Source organism: Coenobita brevimanus, chromosome 27 (assembly GCF_032717465.1).
Source record: "Coenobita brevimanus isolate Jiangsu-jjx chromosome 27, ASM3271746v2, whole genome shotgun sequence".
Taxonomy (NCBI): domain Eukaryota; kingdom Metazoa; phylum Arthropoda; class Malacostraca; order Decapoda; family Coenobitidae; genus Coenobita; species Coenobita brevimanus.
Window position 1 is genome coordinate 385023 of NC_136980.1, and position 17925 is coordinate 402947.

General features: G+C 40.2%; 2 protein-coding genes across 4 annotated transcripts in view; both read right to left on the reverse strand.

Annotated features, from left to right (window-relative positions):
• LOC145394374 (calmodulin-lysine N-methyltransferase) overlaps window positions 1-866 on the reverse strand; it is a 29041-nt gene extending 28175 nt beyond the window's left edge. Inside the window, exon 1 of the mRNA XM_080268244.1 lies at window positions 734-866. Coding sequence (XP_080124370.1) covers window positions 734-808 — 75 coding nt within the window. The 5' untranslated portion in view covers window positions 809-866. The remainder of the gene's footprint in view (window positions 1-733) is intronic.
• Window positions 1-17925, reverse strand: part of ppan (Brix domain-containing protein peter pan) — a 293924-nt gene that overhangs the window by 270977 nt on the left and 5022 nt on the right. For 2 of the 3 annotated variants that reach the window (XM_080268245.1, XM_080268246.1), the window contains exons 4-9: window positions 17318-17501; window positions 15721-15974; window positions 12030-12174; window positions 10172-10281; window positions 8280-8455; window positions 3819-5714 (exon numbers count right to left, since the gene is read on the reverse strand). In XM_080268245.1, coding sequence (XP_080124371.1) covers window positions 5371-5714; window positions 8280-8455; window positions 10172-10281; window positions 12030-12174; window positions 15721-15974; window positions 17318-17501 — 1213 coding nt within the window. In that variant the 3' untranslated portion in view covers window positions 3819-5370. Of the gene's footprint in view, window positions 1-3818; window positions 5715-8279; window positions 8456-10171; window positions 10282-12029; window positions 12175-15720; window positions 15975-17317; window positions 17502-17925 lie in introns of those variants that run through there. The other variant, XR_013896405.1, reaches the window with a different exon arrangement.

Below are 17925 nucleotides of genomic sequence, written 5' to 3' on the forward strand. Positions count from 1 at the left end.
GGGAGGGGCGCTAACCCTCCACCAACCCACTTGTTGACACATAGGAAGCACATATGATTCGGTTATATGGTTACCACCCAGCGTTGTAATTGGTTTCTTGGCTTACAGGAAACCATTTGGCTTGTCACTCAATGTAATGCCACCTGTAAAGGAAAGAAAAGCAATAAGAAGTGACAGGAAAGATGGGAGAAATAGGAAGAGAGGATATATACCATAATAAATGAATATCTGCAACACACTGAACAATGCTACCCTCATCAAAAACCCTCTATCACTGTCTGACTTAGTTCAGGCTTGAGCCCATCTTGACCCAATTAAAGCCCAGTTGAACTGAGCACTTCCCAATTCATCTCATAAAAAATTTCTTTTTCTTAATTCCCAATATTTAATTTGGGATTATGGTATCTGGCTATAGATACACTAGCCTATCTGGTAAGCCCATTCCGCATTCCCCCATCTCCAACCATCACTGCTCGACTCCTTGCCAAGCAATAAAGTGAACCCATCCTGACCCAATTAAACAAAACTTCATCAAAATGAGCATTTCTCACACAATTTTATTTCTCAAGTAAGAATATACATAAAATTAAACATTAAACAGCTTTCAAGCTCTCTATCACACAATACGCCAAGCCATAATGCCAAATAAAGCCCTGGTGACCCAGTTGCCGGGGTTGGCATGTCACAGTTCAGCTACCTGTCACGTCACTGGCACTCCAGGAATCACACTCACCTCCGCCAGTATTTTCCATCGCCGACGAGCTACCTTACTTCTGCTCTCACAGTCGTCATTGTTAGAACCCGTCATGATTACCTCCCACTCCGCCAGCCAGCTTACCAATGTGAAATGTTATGTAAATGTTTACGGTAGAGGGAAAAAAAAAAAAAAACACTAGTCTAAAAGCGACGTGCCTACTCGTGAAGCGAGGGGAAGGGACTGACGAGGGGACGGGTGACGGGTTCGCCGTCAGGGGATGGGGATGGGGAAGCCGATGGGGAAATGGCACACAGACACACAATGTTTATAGAGCCGCTGCCTCAAGTTCATCACATTTGCTCAATCAGCAGCTAATTTAATTAAATATTACTAACTCTAAGTGAAATGACTTTCACGTGAGTATCATACGAAGTCAAATGGAAATAATCCATTACATCTGCAGAATACATGATACCGAATTCAACTGAATAAATTGTGATCAATCCTAGCTTACTCTATCATATTATGCATCTATGAGTTCGTAAAGCAGGACAATCTTGATCTGAATATAAACATTATCCTCTGTATCACTGTAACATTAATACATCGATCTGTTCTCTCTATTGTAAACAAAGATATATGCTTCCTAGATAATTCACTAAAGTTCAAAGCCTGTCTCAGGTATGTAGGTATAAGATCATGTCGTCTGCAGACTAGAGGCGGGATATTTAAACCAGCGAAGCTGTAACCAGGAGCGATTTATGATAAATACAGAGATAAACACACACACACACACACGCACAAAAGGCTGCTACAAGATGGGCACCAAGCTTAAGGAATCTAAGCTAGGAAGAAAAAATTAAACCTACCACAATTACATATTATAGTGGTAGGTGGGGGCACTCACCATCCACTCACTCGATGTAGTGCTGCTTTGGGAAAGGGATATGTTCCTCTGAGGTAGACCTTATTGGATCATATAGCCAGTGGCGTACCTGAGGGGAGGGCGGGCTGTTTGAAACTGCCCCCCAGGCCCCAAATTTAGGGGGGACCCAAAAAAGACAATTTTAAAAGACTTTAATTTTTAAAATATATATATTTATCATCCCGACAATCCAGGCTGAGATATTAGTTAAGTTTTGAGAATTAGGAGGGCTAGGTTCTTTGCGAGGCTCCCCTCCAGAAGGAGCCCACGACGAACCTAGCCCCCTGGGCCCCCAAATCTCTAGGTAAGCCCCTGCATATAGCCCTGCTAGGTGACAGGAGGGCGCTACCCCTCCCGGCATGGCAGCTACCGAGTGTGGCTCGAACTCACAACCTCCCCGCTCCATTTCCGACACTCTACCACTGAGTCACCCTGCCCACTAGGGAGTGGTTCTTTGGGTGTCTGCCCTTTCCTTTCTCTTTTGTCTTTCTTTCCTTCATTCTTTCCTCCTCCTTCTGCCTACAGGTAACTTGACACTCCCTCTTCCATCTTTTTTTCCTTCACTCTTTCCTCTTCCTTCTGCCTATGGGTGACTCTACACTGAGTGACATGCCAAATGGTTTCCTGTACACCAGGAAACCATTTACTATGCTGGGTGGTAACCATATAACCAAATTATGGCACCTGGTGGCTTAGTGGGTAATTAAGGTGCTCCAATCAGATTGAGCATGTGCAGGTTTATATCCAAGTGTGGTTGGAGTTTATTGCTCAAGTAATGCCACTCAGGGATGAGTGAGGCTGCTTGCCTGCCCCGGGCTCCTACACTCCTCATGGGGCAGCATAGGATTGGGTGATGGATGGATAGATGACATTACAGGTGAGAATGAAAAGAGGAGACATGATTTCCTGCATCACAGGAAAAGTGAAAATAGACATAAATGAGTACAGTATATAATCAAAGGGAAGGCAACATCAAGAGGACACTGCAAGAAAATGTACAAAAAAGGTGATAAAGATGTAAGGAAATTCAGTTTCCCAAATACAGCAATTGATCAATAGAATGCACTACCAAATGAAATAATGTATGCCAAAACTATTCATAAATTTAAAGACATGTATATTAAAAGTAGTCCAAAACACGGGACAGTACAAGCTTTTCTCATTCCTGTAAGGATACAATTAGGTAAGAACACACACACACACACACACACACACTGCTCACTGGTAACGCTCTTGCCTACCATGACAGGGGTTCGTGCCTTGCTCAGGTGGCAAAAATTTTCACTGACAATGCAGGTGGTTACTGTTTCCCTTGAGCATGGGGTTGTGTGTGTGTGTGTGTGTGTGTGTGTGTGTGTGTGTGTGTGTGTGTGTGTGTGTTTGTCAGTCGCAGCCTTGCCTTTAGATCAGACTATATGAGCTCTCACCTCTCTTCCATGTGGGTAAAAAGCTGATGATTACAACTATCACGTGATCCTGACCGACCCAATGAATTACGTACACACACACACACACACACACACAAACACAAACTACCATAGTTACAAGTCTCACTAAATTCTGCCTCACCATAAGAGTAGTGTTTCACAAGTTTTAGGGTAGCACGGAAATATAGATATGAAGTAACTCCTCATTTTGCCAGGTATGTTCCAAAATATCACCTATTTTTCATACAACTTATACTAAAAACTGGGGGAAACTGGCAAATTAACTGCATGGGCTGAAACTGGACTTTCATATTCATGTTTTTTTTTTTTTTTTTTTTTTTTTTTTTAAAAACATACGTGCAAAAAAGAACAAAAACTGGCAATTAGGACTTCCTGTTTTTGACACAGTGATTGAGGTTGACATTAAAATCACTGCCCAGAACACATAACTTTCACCCAGACTGGCAGTGTTGACCACAGGCTAGCAGGTGTCATCTTTATCCAGTTTTCATAAGTTAAATATTATCACAGCTTGTTTTTTTGCAGTGTTACTTCACTGTTCATTTTAATTAGATTGTGAAGTGAATGGTAGATGGAAGAGTAAAAACAAGTACACACACAGGCAAAGTTAAATGTAATTTAGAGTTTACAAATACAGCTCCAGGGAGCACACAGTCATAAAGAAAATCAAATTAAAAGCTGGACTTTGTATTTACTGTGAGGAATCATTAGCTGGACTTTGTATTTACTGTGAGGAATCATTAGCTGGACTTTGTATTTACTGAGAGGAATAATTAGGTTTGGTTTCAAGTTTTACCACTTCATGTATGAAGAGTACAAAAGTATGTCTATAATTATATAAAAAAAAGAGGGGAAATGGGGGTATGAACAACTGTATTCAGCTCCAGCGTTGAAGCTGATGAAGGCTATATCTAGTCCCTCCAATCTGAAGTCTCCCCTAGGCTAAACACAACCCGAATATATCAAAATGCAAATAACATCACCAGATTTCAGGGGTTAACACACAAATAGCATGATTACTTTGTTCTTTATTTTCAAAGACATAATAATAATAATAATAATAATAATAATAATAATAATAACAACAATCTGGTCTTCTGTATCTTGTCCAAAGCCAATTGTTCCTAAGGAATTCACTAGTGCTGAACTAATGTTTACACCTTTACAAATTCAAGAATTGTGATGTCATTCATAAACAATACAAACTTTGTAGATGTGGCAGCAATTAATACATTTTTCTGAAGGACAGTGTTTCATATTTCAAGAGGTCAGCCATGTTTTTCTGGTGACCACCTTCCAAGATGCACGGTCTCATGTAGCATTCTGTTCAAGTCCTTTAACCCTGCAATCCCTTCGCAGCTCTCACTCCACATATGCCTTAATATACTTGCAGGGCCTCCCTTCAACATTCAGGTCTGTACAGCATCTTATTCAGTTACTCAAACACATTTTCACCTCATTAGTATGCACTGATTCTCTTCAGCAGTCATGACTCAAGCATCCTCTTAATTCTGGAAATGTTCTATTTCTCTGTGTGACAATACAAAATCCATCTTACCACTCTCACTTAGTATGCTCAACTATGCAGATATCATTCTTTATTGTTCATACCTAAATACAACAGAGTATAACACTTCACACACACAAAGCTAAAAATTATCCTTTCACACAAACAATGAATCCCTTTACTGACAGAGAAATAATATGCACTGTGTATAATAAACGTAATTCTCAGCAAAAGTAAGACATTGCCAGCAAAGGATGATGATGCCCACTGATCTGAACACACAGAAAGATTTATGTGCAGTGCAACATCTCACCATTTTCATTTCAGTATCGTCAAGTCTATGGACACGGTCACCCTTTAAGCACTACCACAAGTAACACTGTCTTGCCTTCCATATTTCTCCTTCTTCCCCAAGAGAGAGGATCCTTCTTCCTCACAGTCTTCTGCTGTTTACTTCGCACTGCCATCACAACAGTAATTCATGATACACCTTCCATCATCACAGCCAGCAGAGAAGTCTCAGCAAACTTCTGATAGTGATGGTACTTGACCACACTAATGAAAATGTGTCAAGGAAAATATCACAGGCCACATTATTAATCTGGTGGATATATGGGTTAATGTGCTCAAATTCAAAGTGCCCCATAAGGCTTTATCTCCAAAGAATTGTGGAAATACATCATAGGGGCACACAATTTATCATTCTCACCTTAGATGTCCAAACTAAGCAGCCTAGCCCCCGGATCCTACAAGTACTAATAAAGGAGTGGATGATATGAGTAAACAAACACAACTACTTCTTCTTGAATCTTTTGCCCAGTCCCTTTTTGCTACCCATTCCCTTTTTGCTGACAACTCTCTTTATTCCCCCAGCTTTCCCTTTTTTCGGCTGCATCTTTCGTCCACTTGCAAGTTCCTTCTTCCTTTTTGCCAGCTTTCCTTCCTTTTTATCATACTTTCTGGCTCTCCTTTCCTTAGCTAACATAATCTTTTTCTCCTTTCTTTCCCTCCTTGTCAGACCTGCAAATCCTTCATGGTCATCCGAGTTCTCTGCATCTGAGTCTTTCTTTAACTTTTTTCTTGACTCCTCTCCATCCTTTGCTTTTCTCTTTCCAGAAGTACGTGTTTGGAATAAATCTGCGAAATGAAAAATGTATTAACCCCATACAGCAAATACACAGTACAGCACAGTGGCTATAACTTATATTTCCTCAATGCAAAATTTTTGGATACATCTACAGGAGGAAACTATTATCCATCTACCATGGACAGCAATAATCCACAAACAATAGCTGGTGAGTCCAAGTGTGTTTTTCTTTGGTTAATGCCATAAGGAAACCTGTCACTGTTCAAATGTTAAAAGTTGTCTTGATGAACCTTCACACAATTGCTGACGACATCCATAATACTCTGGTTAACATCAGAAAATCATATTCACCTCCAGGAACTTTCCATTGTCCACAGGTTAAAAAGAGAGAGGCAAAAATGTGCTACAACTTTGTAAGTGGCGCTGCTCTTTAAAGTCAACCAATTTTCTCTGATAACACTAATAAATTATTGATCTGACAGAAGGGGTGGTAGATGGGGGCACCCATCATCCACTCACTCGATGTAGTGCTGCTTTGGGTGTTTGCCCTTTCCTCTCTTCCTTCCTTACATTTCTGTCTTTCTTTCCTTCATTCTTTCCTCTTCCTTCTACCCAAGAGTGACTGTACACTTCCTCTTCTGTCTTTCTATCCTTCATTCTTTCCTCTTCCTTCTCCTTATGGATGACTCTACACTGAGTGACATGCCAAATGGTTTCCTGTACACCAGGAAACCATTATTATGCTGGGTGGCAACCATATAACCAAATTATGGCACCTGGTGGTTTAGTGGGTAATTAAGGTGCTCCAATTGGATTGAGCTTGTGTAGGTTTATATCCAAGGAGTGGTTGGGGTTTATTGCTCATTTAATGCATCTCAGGGATGAGTGAGGTTGGTAACTCTGATCTTAAATGTCAGGACCAACTTACATAGCCCTGGGCTACTCTGCTCCTCATGGGACAACACAGGATTGGATGATGAATGGATGGATGGATGGATGGACCAAAAAAAAAAAAAAAAAAAAAAACAGGTCTTCCCAGGCCAAACCTCCATATACACTCCTAAATTTTTTTACTTCACTGTCATCCTCCATACTCCTTACATAACCAAACCTCAATCTACCCTTGTTTACAGTCTTTATCAATTTCCAGCTAACCTCTCCACTGCTCATCTATATTTTCATCATTCAGGGCAGCACTGCATATCTGTCTAAGCATACTCATCTCTGTACGCTTAACTTATGGACTTAGTCTGTTTTACTGATGGTTTCACTTCCATAAAGTAACTTAACCTGCTTTACTGTTCGTTTCACTTCCCTAAAGCACTAAACTTCTTGCACATGCAGCATACAATGGACCTATTTTGTGCGCAAACTGTTCATGAACATCAATCACTGGTGTGGTAGCAGGCAGCAAGTGATCAAATGATTAACACTCATTAATTCTGTAGCACTCTTCACACATTTCATTCAATTTTTCACACTTAAGACCTCAAAAAATATTTATTATTATTCAGAATTGGTATGTACAAACCATAATTATGACAAACTGTAAGAGACTGTGATACATAAACTGAATGTAGGTGTGCAATTCTTCACCTCTGCTGTTATGAAAAATATGTTGATTATTCTGTAAATGGGGGCAAGATATACTACAGATTGATATTACCAAACAAATTGTGTCTCAGGCAAAAAAGGTCTGCACAAAACGTAGGTCCACTGTACGACTTTCTGACTTGGCCTTCATTACTACTGAAGTTTCACTGCCATAAAGAAATGAACCTTCTCACACATCATTATCATTATCATCATGATCATCATCATCACTGCTGCTGCTGCTGCTGATGATGATGATGGTGATGATGATGATGTACTTTGAGAAATTCCAAAACTCAGGAGCCAATGAAACTTCCTGCTACATGCCAGCCAATGAGAATCCATGGTAGGCGCGGTTTATCCGGTGTGCCAAGAATACCGCCAAACTCTCATTCTCGTCCGTGGACATCGTGGAGTCAAGACGTGCCTGTGTGCTCCCGCTCTTCTGACCATGCGGTTGCAAAACCCTGGTGCTTTGACTAGCTCTGTGGTGTCTTATGTTCAAGCTACTGTACTGTACTGCACTGTATTGCAAAGCTAATGATCTGTCAGTGCTCATGTCCTAGTGCTCTATTATGTTTGTCAAACTATCCCTACGTTGTATTGTAAACTGTACTATTTATGAGTGTGACCTCCCAGTGTTGTTTCTTCCCATCAATGCCAACTATTTGTGAGTACATACAATAGTACACTACATATAGTACTGTATTACTGTACTTTATCATTACTGCATTACAGTATTTTTATATGCTTAGTTTTCATCTTTTACTCATGATAAAGTTTTTAGGACAGAGGGCCGAGACGGACAGAATCACAATATCCTGCTCAAAGCCGGATGTTGAGCTGGATATGCAATATCCAGCATTTCATGTTACTCGGCATAGAGCTTGGCTGAATTACTACAGATGAGAGTTTACTGTACATCAGACTACCAATATGGAAAATTTTGTAGTGTCACCAATTCTGTTAGTCCCAGATGAATAGATTACCACCCATTTTAAGCCCTGCTCTTAATAACATACCTGGGTCAGGGTCTTCCCCAACTTCATCCCTGTAGTACTGTCTGTCATCATCTGGCTCCATCTCATCACCCTCCACCCTCATCCCCTCCAGACATCTCCTCCTGTGTTCCTCCTTCTTCTTCTTCTTTGCCTCAACATTTTTCTCTTGTTCTTCCTTTCTCTTCATCTTCAGTTGCCTGGAAATGGTTTCATTGTTATGACCTCCAAAACAATTTATATCAATATTTAATACCATACAGTACATATCCTCCTATCTGTACTGAGGGCTACATTAAACTGCTGTATTTACTAAGCTGCAGTACACAGGATTTGAGCTAAGCTCATGTTATCCTGTCTCCATAGTTACTTGCATCCAATCTACTTCTGAACACACTCATGTTCTTTCCCAGCACCACTTCCCCTTCCAAACTATTCCAAATACAGTAAACCCTCAATACACAGAACTCACTTTTAATGAATTTCGGTTTTAATGACCACCCTGACCTGGCCGAATATTAGATTCATTTAACAAATGTTCGTTCAGTAAAAGAACTGACACATGGAAAACACCGACCAGCGTGGCGCGCGCACACACACACACACACACACACACACAGTGCTCCTCCGCATCCCGGAGAATGCCGCATCAGTCTCTGGGTGGCCAGCATCATGAGATGAGCCACAGATAGAGCATTTATTGAGCAAATGAGCCATTTAGACCTAGCTGTGTGTTACTGTGAACGACTGTACAGCCAAACGACGCTCTATACTTAACAATCTTTGTTCAGTAAAAGCCACAATGCCTGGGAAATTACCAAATAGCATAGTGTTCGGCTTTAATGAACTATCAGTTTTAACGTCAAGGGTCTGATACCAATTAGTTCATTGTATCAAGGGTGTACTGTATCTATATTGTTGCTTTTATTTGTGTGTTTGTACCTATATACTGCAATATAGTACATTTCCTATATAGACATTACACTATTCCATTCATACCAACAGGTTTTCGACTGAATGAAAAAAATCTGGCATCAATCAAAACAACTAGACATACAAAGGTTTGAATGGGATATAAAAAGTGGCAGCCCCACTGCCCACCACTTGTGCTGAATTAGTCTTGCATCTTTTATGGCTGCGAGATGAAAGAGAGTGGAATTACATCTGAGACTTCTTTCTCTGATTTATATCCTTACAGAGATCAAAGAACCTTGATCTCCAGCCTTTCACCATGGGAAACTGGGTTAGGAGGTGTATGATATGTAGGAGGCCTATTGACATTTGAAAACTGGCTGTGAAGCCTATACCCAGAGTATTTAAAAGAAAAAAAAATAAAAGAAAAATGCTTAAGTGCATTCACAGAGGCAAAAGGTTAGCCTCTTAAGCAAAATGACAACTTTGCATTATTCTTGCTCCTGCCAAACAATTTTATTCAGCTGCAAAGAAATGCCTCAAGTGAAAAGGTTAATGAGGGCCATATGTAACCCCTGCAGTTCAAACACCTCCCCTAAATATAGGTATAAAAATGTCTGGGAGTGTAAAGAACAATATTAAAATGTGTCATTATACTGAGACAGTGAACAGATTCTTTGACTCTAACAGCTAATCTCGAATGAACAAATTATGCCCTATTAGCTTGAATTACATACCTCAGATGCCAATATGTGCCTCTACTGTATCAACAAGAACATTAATGGCTCAATTATCAAAAGTGTGAGTGCATAGACCTAGACAAGCGTGCAGTTTCTTACAAAAACTCTGAAGTATGTAGTGATGACAGAACATGTACCACTATGTAATATGGACTGCAAGATGATCACATCTAACAATTACACGTGTTCTATAAATGATTATAAAAAATTAGGGCTTGATTAAAACTTAACACACAGTTTTAATAATACAACTCAAACACTCACATCTTCATCCTCCTCTTGTTTTCCAGCTCCAGTTTCTCCTCATCAGTGAGGCTGAAATAGTTGTTGTAGAGGGTTGCCCCTTCCAATAAACCTTCTTCGATCTTTACCAGCTGCAAACAAAAGACAATCATGTTATTTCAACATACATATAATCATTTAGCTGTAAAATGTCATTATACTTGGCTTTGCCTTTGCAGTATCTGATACCTTAAACCTAGCAGACTTTCCTCTCAGATTAAGTTCACTATAACTGGTGAAAAACTCTTGGTAACCAATACTTAACAAAAATATTTTGTGATATGGCATATAATGTTTTAAGCTCTCTTAACAAGTATACACAATTCTCAGGGTATTTTATGCTGTATTACTGTGTCTAGTAGAACAAAATTAGTATTTATCTATCCATCATCCAATTCTTTACTTTTCCATCAAGAGTATGGAGGCCTGGAAATGGGCCTGGATCACACACATAGGACGAGTGATCAGTCACTTGTCCCTGAAAGGTAAAACTGTACATGAGCAATAAAACCCCGGCCACTGCTCAGATGTAAACCCTCATGGACTAAAACTAGTTGAAATGTCTTACCCCACTAGACCAACAGCCATTCATCGGGTTACGGCAAATGGTTACCTCCCACTGTAGTAAATGGCTTCCTTGGCTACAGGAAATCATTCAGCTTGTCATTCAGTGTAATTACAAATCACATTTTCCAGTTGTAATTACTGTATTGAAGTGTCGTCCAAAAGCCGTCAATACCTCAATGGTGAAAATTCACTTAGGCTATATAAAATTTTGGTACTCATTGGGGTGGGTCTTTAATAAATATTCCCAGAAATACCTCTAGCATTGCACTATGGTGTACTGGAACTACACCAATATTTTCTCTCTGTTCATTTTTTTTTTTCTTTTCAGATTTTTAAAATACTGTACCACCATTTCTGTACGAGCAAGTAATCAATCCGGCTACTTTCAACACGATCTCCATTCCCTCCATACCATGAATATTTATGTACATCTTTGTGTTTGGAATAAGCATTACAAATGCACTACCTCCTTTATGGACTCATGTCCTTCAGTTGCTTCCCATTATCATTCTCTCCTGGTACTCCATTATTACTCATTAGATCATTCACAGGACCAGTGCCTACTCTCCTATTCATGTCACCAATTACAAACACTTTATAACTCCTGGACATTTATCCTAGTGCTTCATCCAGCTCGTCCCAAAACCTGACTTTCTCTCACTCCTGTCATCAAACGATGCATATGCTACTATCGCTCCCACAGTCACATTTCCACCTTCTCAAACTTGAACTTGACATACATACATCTCGAGCTGACACCATTAATCTTACGAATCCTGTAACACCTTTTTTAGTTCCTAACACCTCCTGACAATTTTATTCAGTTTACAAAAGACCTCAAGGAATGACAGCAGTTAATAAAATTATGCAAAAGCAGTTAATAAAATTATGCAAGACAAAATCACTGTTGAAAATACATACATATTATATTAATGTGGCTGAAATTTAGGACGCTGGATATTTTATGCCTTTATACGCCCATGTAGACTCTGGTGGTCTACTTGGTTAAAGCAGTAACACCAGATGTTATGCATAAGAGTTGAAGTCTGAAGGTTGGTTGGGGCTCACAGCTCACATAGTCACACAACAAAAAACTGGTCACTCGCACCTTATTTATCAGAAGTAAGGAGCCTAGCCCTGTGCCTCTACACCTTTGATGCAACAAAAAGGATTGGATGACTGACTGACAGATCAAGAGATAGACAGACAGGTATAAATATAGACAAACAGACAGACACTGTGCACTAGGATAAGGAACAAAAAAGACACCCACCCTGAGGGTCAGTCGAGGGCCAACTTCATACAACCTGATGGATGCCTTATGAGTTCCTTTGATGTGAGTGCGAATAACCCTGTCTGACACCATGACCTGGGCTGCTGGGTTGTCTTCTCCCTCACTCTCTGACCCAGCACCAGCTCTGACAAAATTATAAATTATAATTACTACAGAAAAAGTGTGAAGGATGTCAGTGGTAGATTAACCCATGGGGATGAAGTAAGGACCAGATGGAAAGGATATTTTGAAGGTCTGATGAATGGGAATATAGACAGCAAAGCGACAGTACACATGACTGGTTTGGGAGGTGTACAGAGAAGGAATGCAGCACCAGGAATCGAAACACTTGCAGGGGTGATGAACACTGTGAAGCAGCTGAAAAATGGGAATGCAGCTGGAGTTGATGAGGTGTATGCAGAGGATTAAGTGTAGTGGAGAGAGTGGAATGAAATGCTTGTAGGAGATATGTAAGAAGGCATGGATGAGTGAAACTGTACCAGCAGTGTGGAAAAAGGCGGTGACTATACCCCCGCACAAAATTAAAAGTGAGCAAAGTGAGTGCCAGAATTATCGTGGCATAAGTTTACTGAGTGCTGTAGGGATGGTATATGAAAGAATTATTATACAGAGAAAGTAGAAGAGATATCAGTGGTCCTGGTGAATGACAAGTAAGGTCGCTTTAGAACTGGCAGGGGATGTGTGGATCAAATATCTGTAGTGAGACAGATAGTCGAGAAGGCTTGTGAGAGGGACTATAAGGTTCATGGCATTTATAGAACTGGAGAATGAATACAACAAAATAGATAAAGAAGGATTGTGGAAGGTTTTGAGAATATATGGTGTAGATGTAAGCTGCTAGGTGCCATCAAGAATTTTTATGATGGTTGTGAGGCACATGTAAGGGTAATGGACATCTAAGTGAATGGTTCAGAATCAATGTGGGCATGTGACAAGGTTGTGTTATGTCCCCATGGTTGTTCAGTATACATATGGATGGAGTGATGAGAGAAGTAAAAACATGAGTAATGGAGAGAAAGATGGCATTGGTAATGAATGGTGATGGATGGAATATCTCAAATTTGTTGTATGCTGATGATGCAGTGCTACTTGCAAAATAACAGACAAGAGCTTGGTATTGTAGTGAATGTATAATACAGTACAGTACTGCAATGGTAGTGAAAACAGTTTAAAAACTATTGGTGCAATCCAGACTAATGTGTGACACAACGGAAAAAGTCCATGTTAGCAGGGGGAAGTCCGGATGTCGCTTTTATCAGAATTTCACTTTTTTCTAACTGGCTTGGGCCCCAATTAGTCCGTTATAATGAGGTTTACCGTAATGTGATACGTGAGGGATGTGGAGTGAGGAAGTCTGTGGACACCAGAATCAAAGACAGTGTACTAAGATGGTAAGGTCATGCGGAGAGAGTGGATGACAACAGTGGTGAGAAAGGTATATCTGAGTGAATCTGAAGGATGGAGGAGGTGAGTTAGGACAAGAAGAAGGTGGAGGGATATGGTGGATGAGTGTGTGAGGAAGAAAGGTATGGAAGTTGGTGAGGCTAAGGGACTGACAAGGGATCAAGCTGGCTGGATGAATTTTGTGCCGAGAAGTGCTTGACCTGAGATTTGGCACCCCTTTCTAACATGACAGCATTCAGATTGGCTCTATCAGATAGGTATACGTGGAGTTACAGAACGTGGTGAAATTTGGGGGGGCCTATCAGATGGAGCCAGGATTTTGAGGGCTTGAATGATGAGCGAATGGAAGCGTGGCCCATTGAACTGGGCAAACTTTGGCTGTCTGGACACTGCTACTCTTCACGCTGCCCTAGGGTGGGAAAGGGAATCTGGATCATGATGATGATGATGATAATACAGGAAAAACAATTACAATCATGTGGTAATAGAAAAAAAAAAAAAGGGGGAGAGGGGACAACTGTCTTAGTGGGGTTAACAAATACTAAATGCTTTCCTAAAACAACACAATTAACTGGCTATTATGGGTAGACTGCCTACAAGCTACATATCCCAAGCCAAGCCTAGGATCAGCTACCACTATAAAAAGATTCTCTTTACTGATAAAAACAACAGCAAACTCTTTGACTAGGTACTTCAATAAATGAACCTACTCAACCCATAAGGATACAAGAATGCCTAGTCTGCATGCCAGTAGCACAAAAATATATAATTTCTGGCTAAAACAGTTTAATGATAATGAATCATAGGCAACTTAATGTGAGGCAAAGGAGTTAAATCACCAATAACTAAACAATAAAATAACTTTAATGCTGATATTTCATTATATTCTTGCTAGCACCAGATGACTTCATTTCATTCTGAACAAACCTCTTGTTGTGAAAGGGTTAATGAAGGCTAACTTTTACTCCTCAAGTTCAAAGACTCCAAAACAATATAGTCATCTAGGGAACTATAGTAACGATAAGTGAAAACAGTGGGGTCTCCCAATACACGAGAATATGGTTGACAAAATGCGCTGCATTTTGGAAATTTTGCTTCTCAGAAACCACTGAATCAATGGAAATGTACACAGTCGACACCTCACCCTATCTTTGTCATTCACAGTACTTCCCCATTATTGCCTATCATTTTAAGAAAGACTTCTGCACAAAGAAAGATAAAAGAACTGAATTTAGTGTGCTAGGCAGCGACCCATTTGTATGACCACGGGATTAGCAACCTTACTGTGCCCATCTACTTCTTGGGCTCCTTAAGTATTGACATTTCGTAAAAGCTGCTCCTTGTTCTTGAGAATATGCCTCACTGTAAATTTACCTATGCGAAGTTAACGTCCAATATTTGAGTCCCTTTTACCTTGCTTATTCACCTCTATAACCTTCATTTTCAGCTCCAACAAGATCCTCTTATTCTTTGAATGAAGCAGTGGGGTCATGATGTAACAGGTGAGCAAAAGCAGGTCCTGTACAATGCTACAAACACCTCAACATGCAAGCACGGCATGGGCAGACACATAATAGAGTCTTGAGACTTGACTTGAAAGAAGCCGTGAGGGAGGGAAAGGGCGGGAAACTAATCAGCAGTCTAGTGGTGGCTTCAGACACTTCCATTCTGAGCGGGAATACCAGTTTTTCCCTTGTTTTCAAATGACAGATTCGCGTTTTAGTATCACATTTCGCATATTAAAAAACTCAATTTTTTCCTGAGATGACTTTGCATATCAGGTGTTTCATAGCCGCATACTGGGAGACCCCACTGTATAAAATATGTCAAAGGACTGTAGGCATTAAGTGAAAGTAACTTTAACCCTTCGAATCCAGACAAATTTCTCACTTTAATCAAGCTACCACCAAATCATTTTATTCAACTTTGGAAGAACTTCAAGAAGTGAAGGGGTTACTCAAGGCTGTACCCAACCACTCCAGTTCTAACTCTGTCTCAAGTTGAAGAAATCATCTAGAGGTAATGAAAAACATGTCAGAGAAATGAATGATTTAAATGAGGAGTAACTGCACTATCATTCACTTATTCTCACCCCTACTTCTCTCCACTGCTTTTACTCACCTGGAAACAAAGTCAGCCACATCAGCACAGCAACTAAGGTTTGGTAGGTGCCTCTATGCTCAGTTACAAATGGCACGACTCCTCTGCCACTGTATTACCGTCTGCTTACCCTCATCTCCTATTCCTCTTCACTGTTTTTACTCACCTGGTTATAAAATCCGCCACATCAGCATAGCCACTAAGATCTGGTAGGAGCCTCTTGCTCAGTTTACGGATAGCACGTGACTCCCCTCTCGACACCACACGGATAGCATAATGTCGCAGGTCAAACAATCCCCCCAGCTTCTCCCGGGCTGTGGTGTCCTCCTCCCCTTCCACATCTTTCTCCTCCTCCAAATGTTCAGTGTCATCATCATCGTAGTGGATGAGGCAACATCTCTGAATGGCCTCTGTCTTGGTCTGTCACGGAGAGATTGTTTTTGAATGCATATCTCTGCTTCATTTTCCTGAAACAACTCTTTCAGCCAGACGACATCATTAATACAGTATTTTATTCTTGTTGCTACTAGATGATTTTATTTAGCTTAGGAAAGGCCTCTTGTTATGGAGTTACTGAATATTATATCTGCCCCTCCAGTTGAAAAAATATATACTGTATATGTACAGTATACATATATATATATATATATATTGTGAGGCTAGGGGACTGACAAGAGATCAAGCTGACTGGATGAATGATGTGAGAAGTGCATGATCAGGGCTTTTAACGTGACAGAGTTCAGACTGACTCTATCAGATATACTGATGTGAAGGTACAGAATGTGGTGAAAGTTTCTGATATATCACATAAAGCCAGGATTCCTGGAGCTTGAATGATGAGTGAATGGAAATGTGGCACATTGAAGTGGGCAAACCTGGGCTGTCTGGATGCTGCTACTCCTCACCCTGCCCTAGGGTAGGAAAGGAGGTCTGGATGATGATGATGATGATATATATTGGCAGAAAATATCCTCTGAAGATGAATGAAATATACAGTAAAAGAGGACTTCAGGCTGAATGTTTAAGCCAGTAAAAGATATATTAGCTAGCTTTCTGCATCTCCAAATCCAATTATATCAAGGAAAGAAAACTCTTACATATACTGTACAGTATATCAAACAACCACAAAAGGACCAACAGGTCTGTTGCTGTTTGCTTTCCTTTGTACTCTAGTAATACTGTAGTAGCAACTCATATCTGCTTCTGTTCTGTTATTGTAGTTCCAAAAAGGCACAGACATCATCCTGACTGTGTACTATAATACTTAATCCCTTCAGACCAAGGATTTCATTATTTTATTTACACTATCACCCAATGACTTTGTGTACCCTAAGAGAAATTCCCAGGAGAGATGTTAATGAAGGCTACGTATCAAACCTCCCGAGCCCAGAAAGACCAGCCTAAGGTGAATAAAATATTCTGGAAACTGCAAGAATGAATTGGACAATTCATCACCACACTGAGGGCATCAGTAACAACCATATACTTTTCTTGTACCTTTCTATAACCATTAAACAATCCACCTTAACCCCTTCAATCCAAGATGTAATTAATTTCTTCTGGATCTCGGACAATTTATTCAGCCTTCAAGAGCATCCCAGTGGTTAGGAGGTTAGTTGAGGTTATACTGTATCTAACCCCTCCAGAATGAAAGCTCCATTAAGACTACTGTATCTAAACAAAACAAAGATCATGACATCATTATCAAGGGGATACTCAACTTAGATTAGACTTTCTCTGACTACAAACCAACATCTGTTTACCGTATTTGGTGTGATGGTGGGGAACAGGTCGAGGAACATTCGTGCTGCCAGCTGGTGGGCAGGTGGTCCATCGTTGGGCTGCAGGTTTGTCATAAGACATGGCCCAGACATGTGCATGGTAGATGGTGTGAACTGTCGCTTCAGTGATGCCAGTACATCCTTCTTCAATGAGTATTTTAATATCCTGTACCAAGTTAATAAAAGATTAACTTCCTCATGGTTGTTTTTTCTAACATTTTATTCCAGCTAATGCATATTATTTCAGGACTATATATCTTCCATCAGCAAGGACCTATTTTAATATCCTGTACCAAGAACAGACAATTTACTCTCATGGTTGTATATTCTCTAGTAGTTACCGTAATTCCAGAAACTGCCAGATGATTTTATTCTGCTGGGGAGCCTCATAAATTGAAAATACTGTACATAAATGGTATATATATATATATATATATATATGCCCTACTATCACCTCATTAAGGCAACAAGAATGAGTGCATTTGAGTGAGGTGGAGAGGAAGAGCCAGTAACACAGACCAGAGAGGTAAGTGAATGTGAGTCATGTAAACTGAAGGGAGGCCAGCCTGAAGGTTGAGGAATGGGCAATA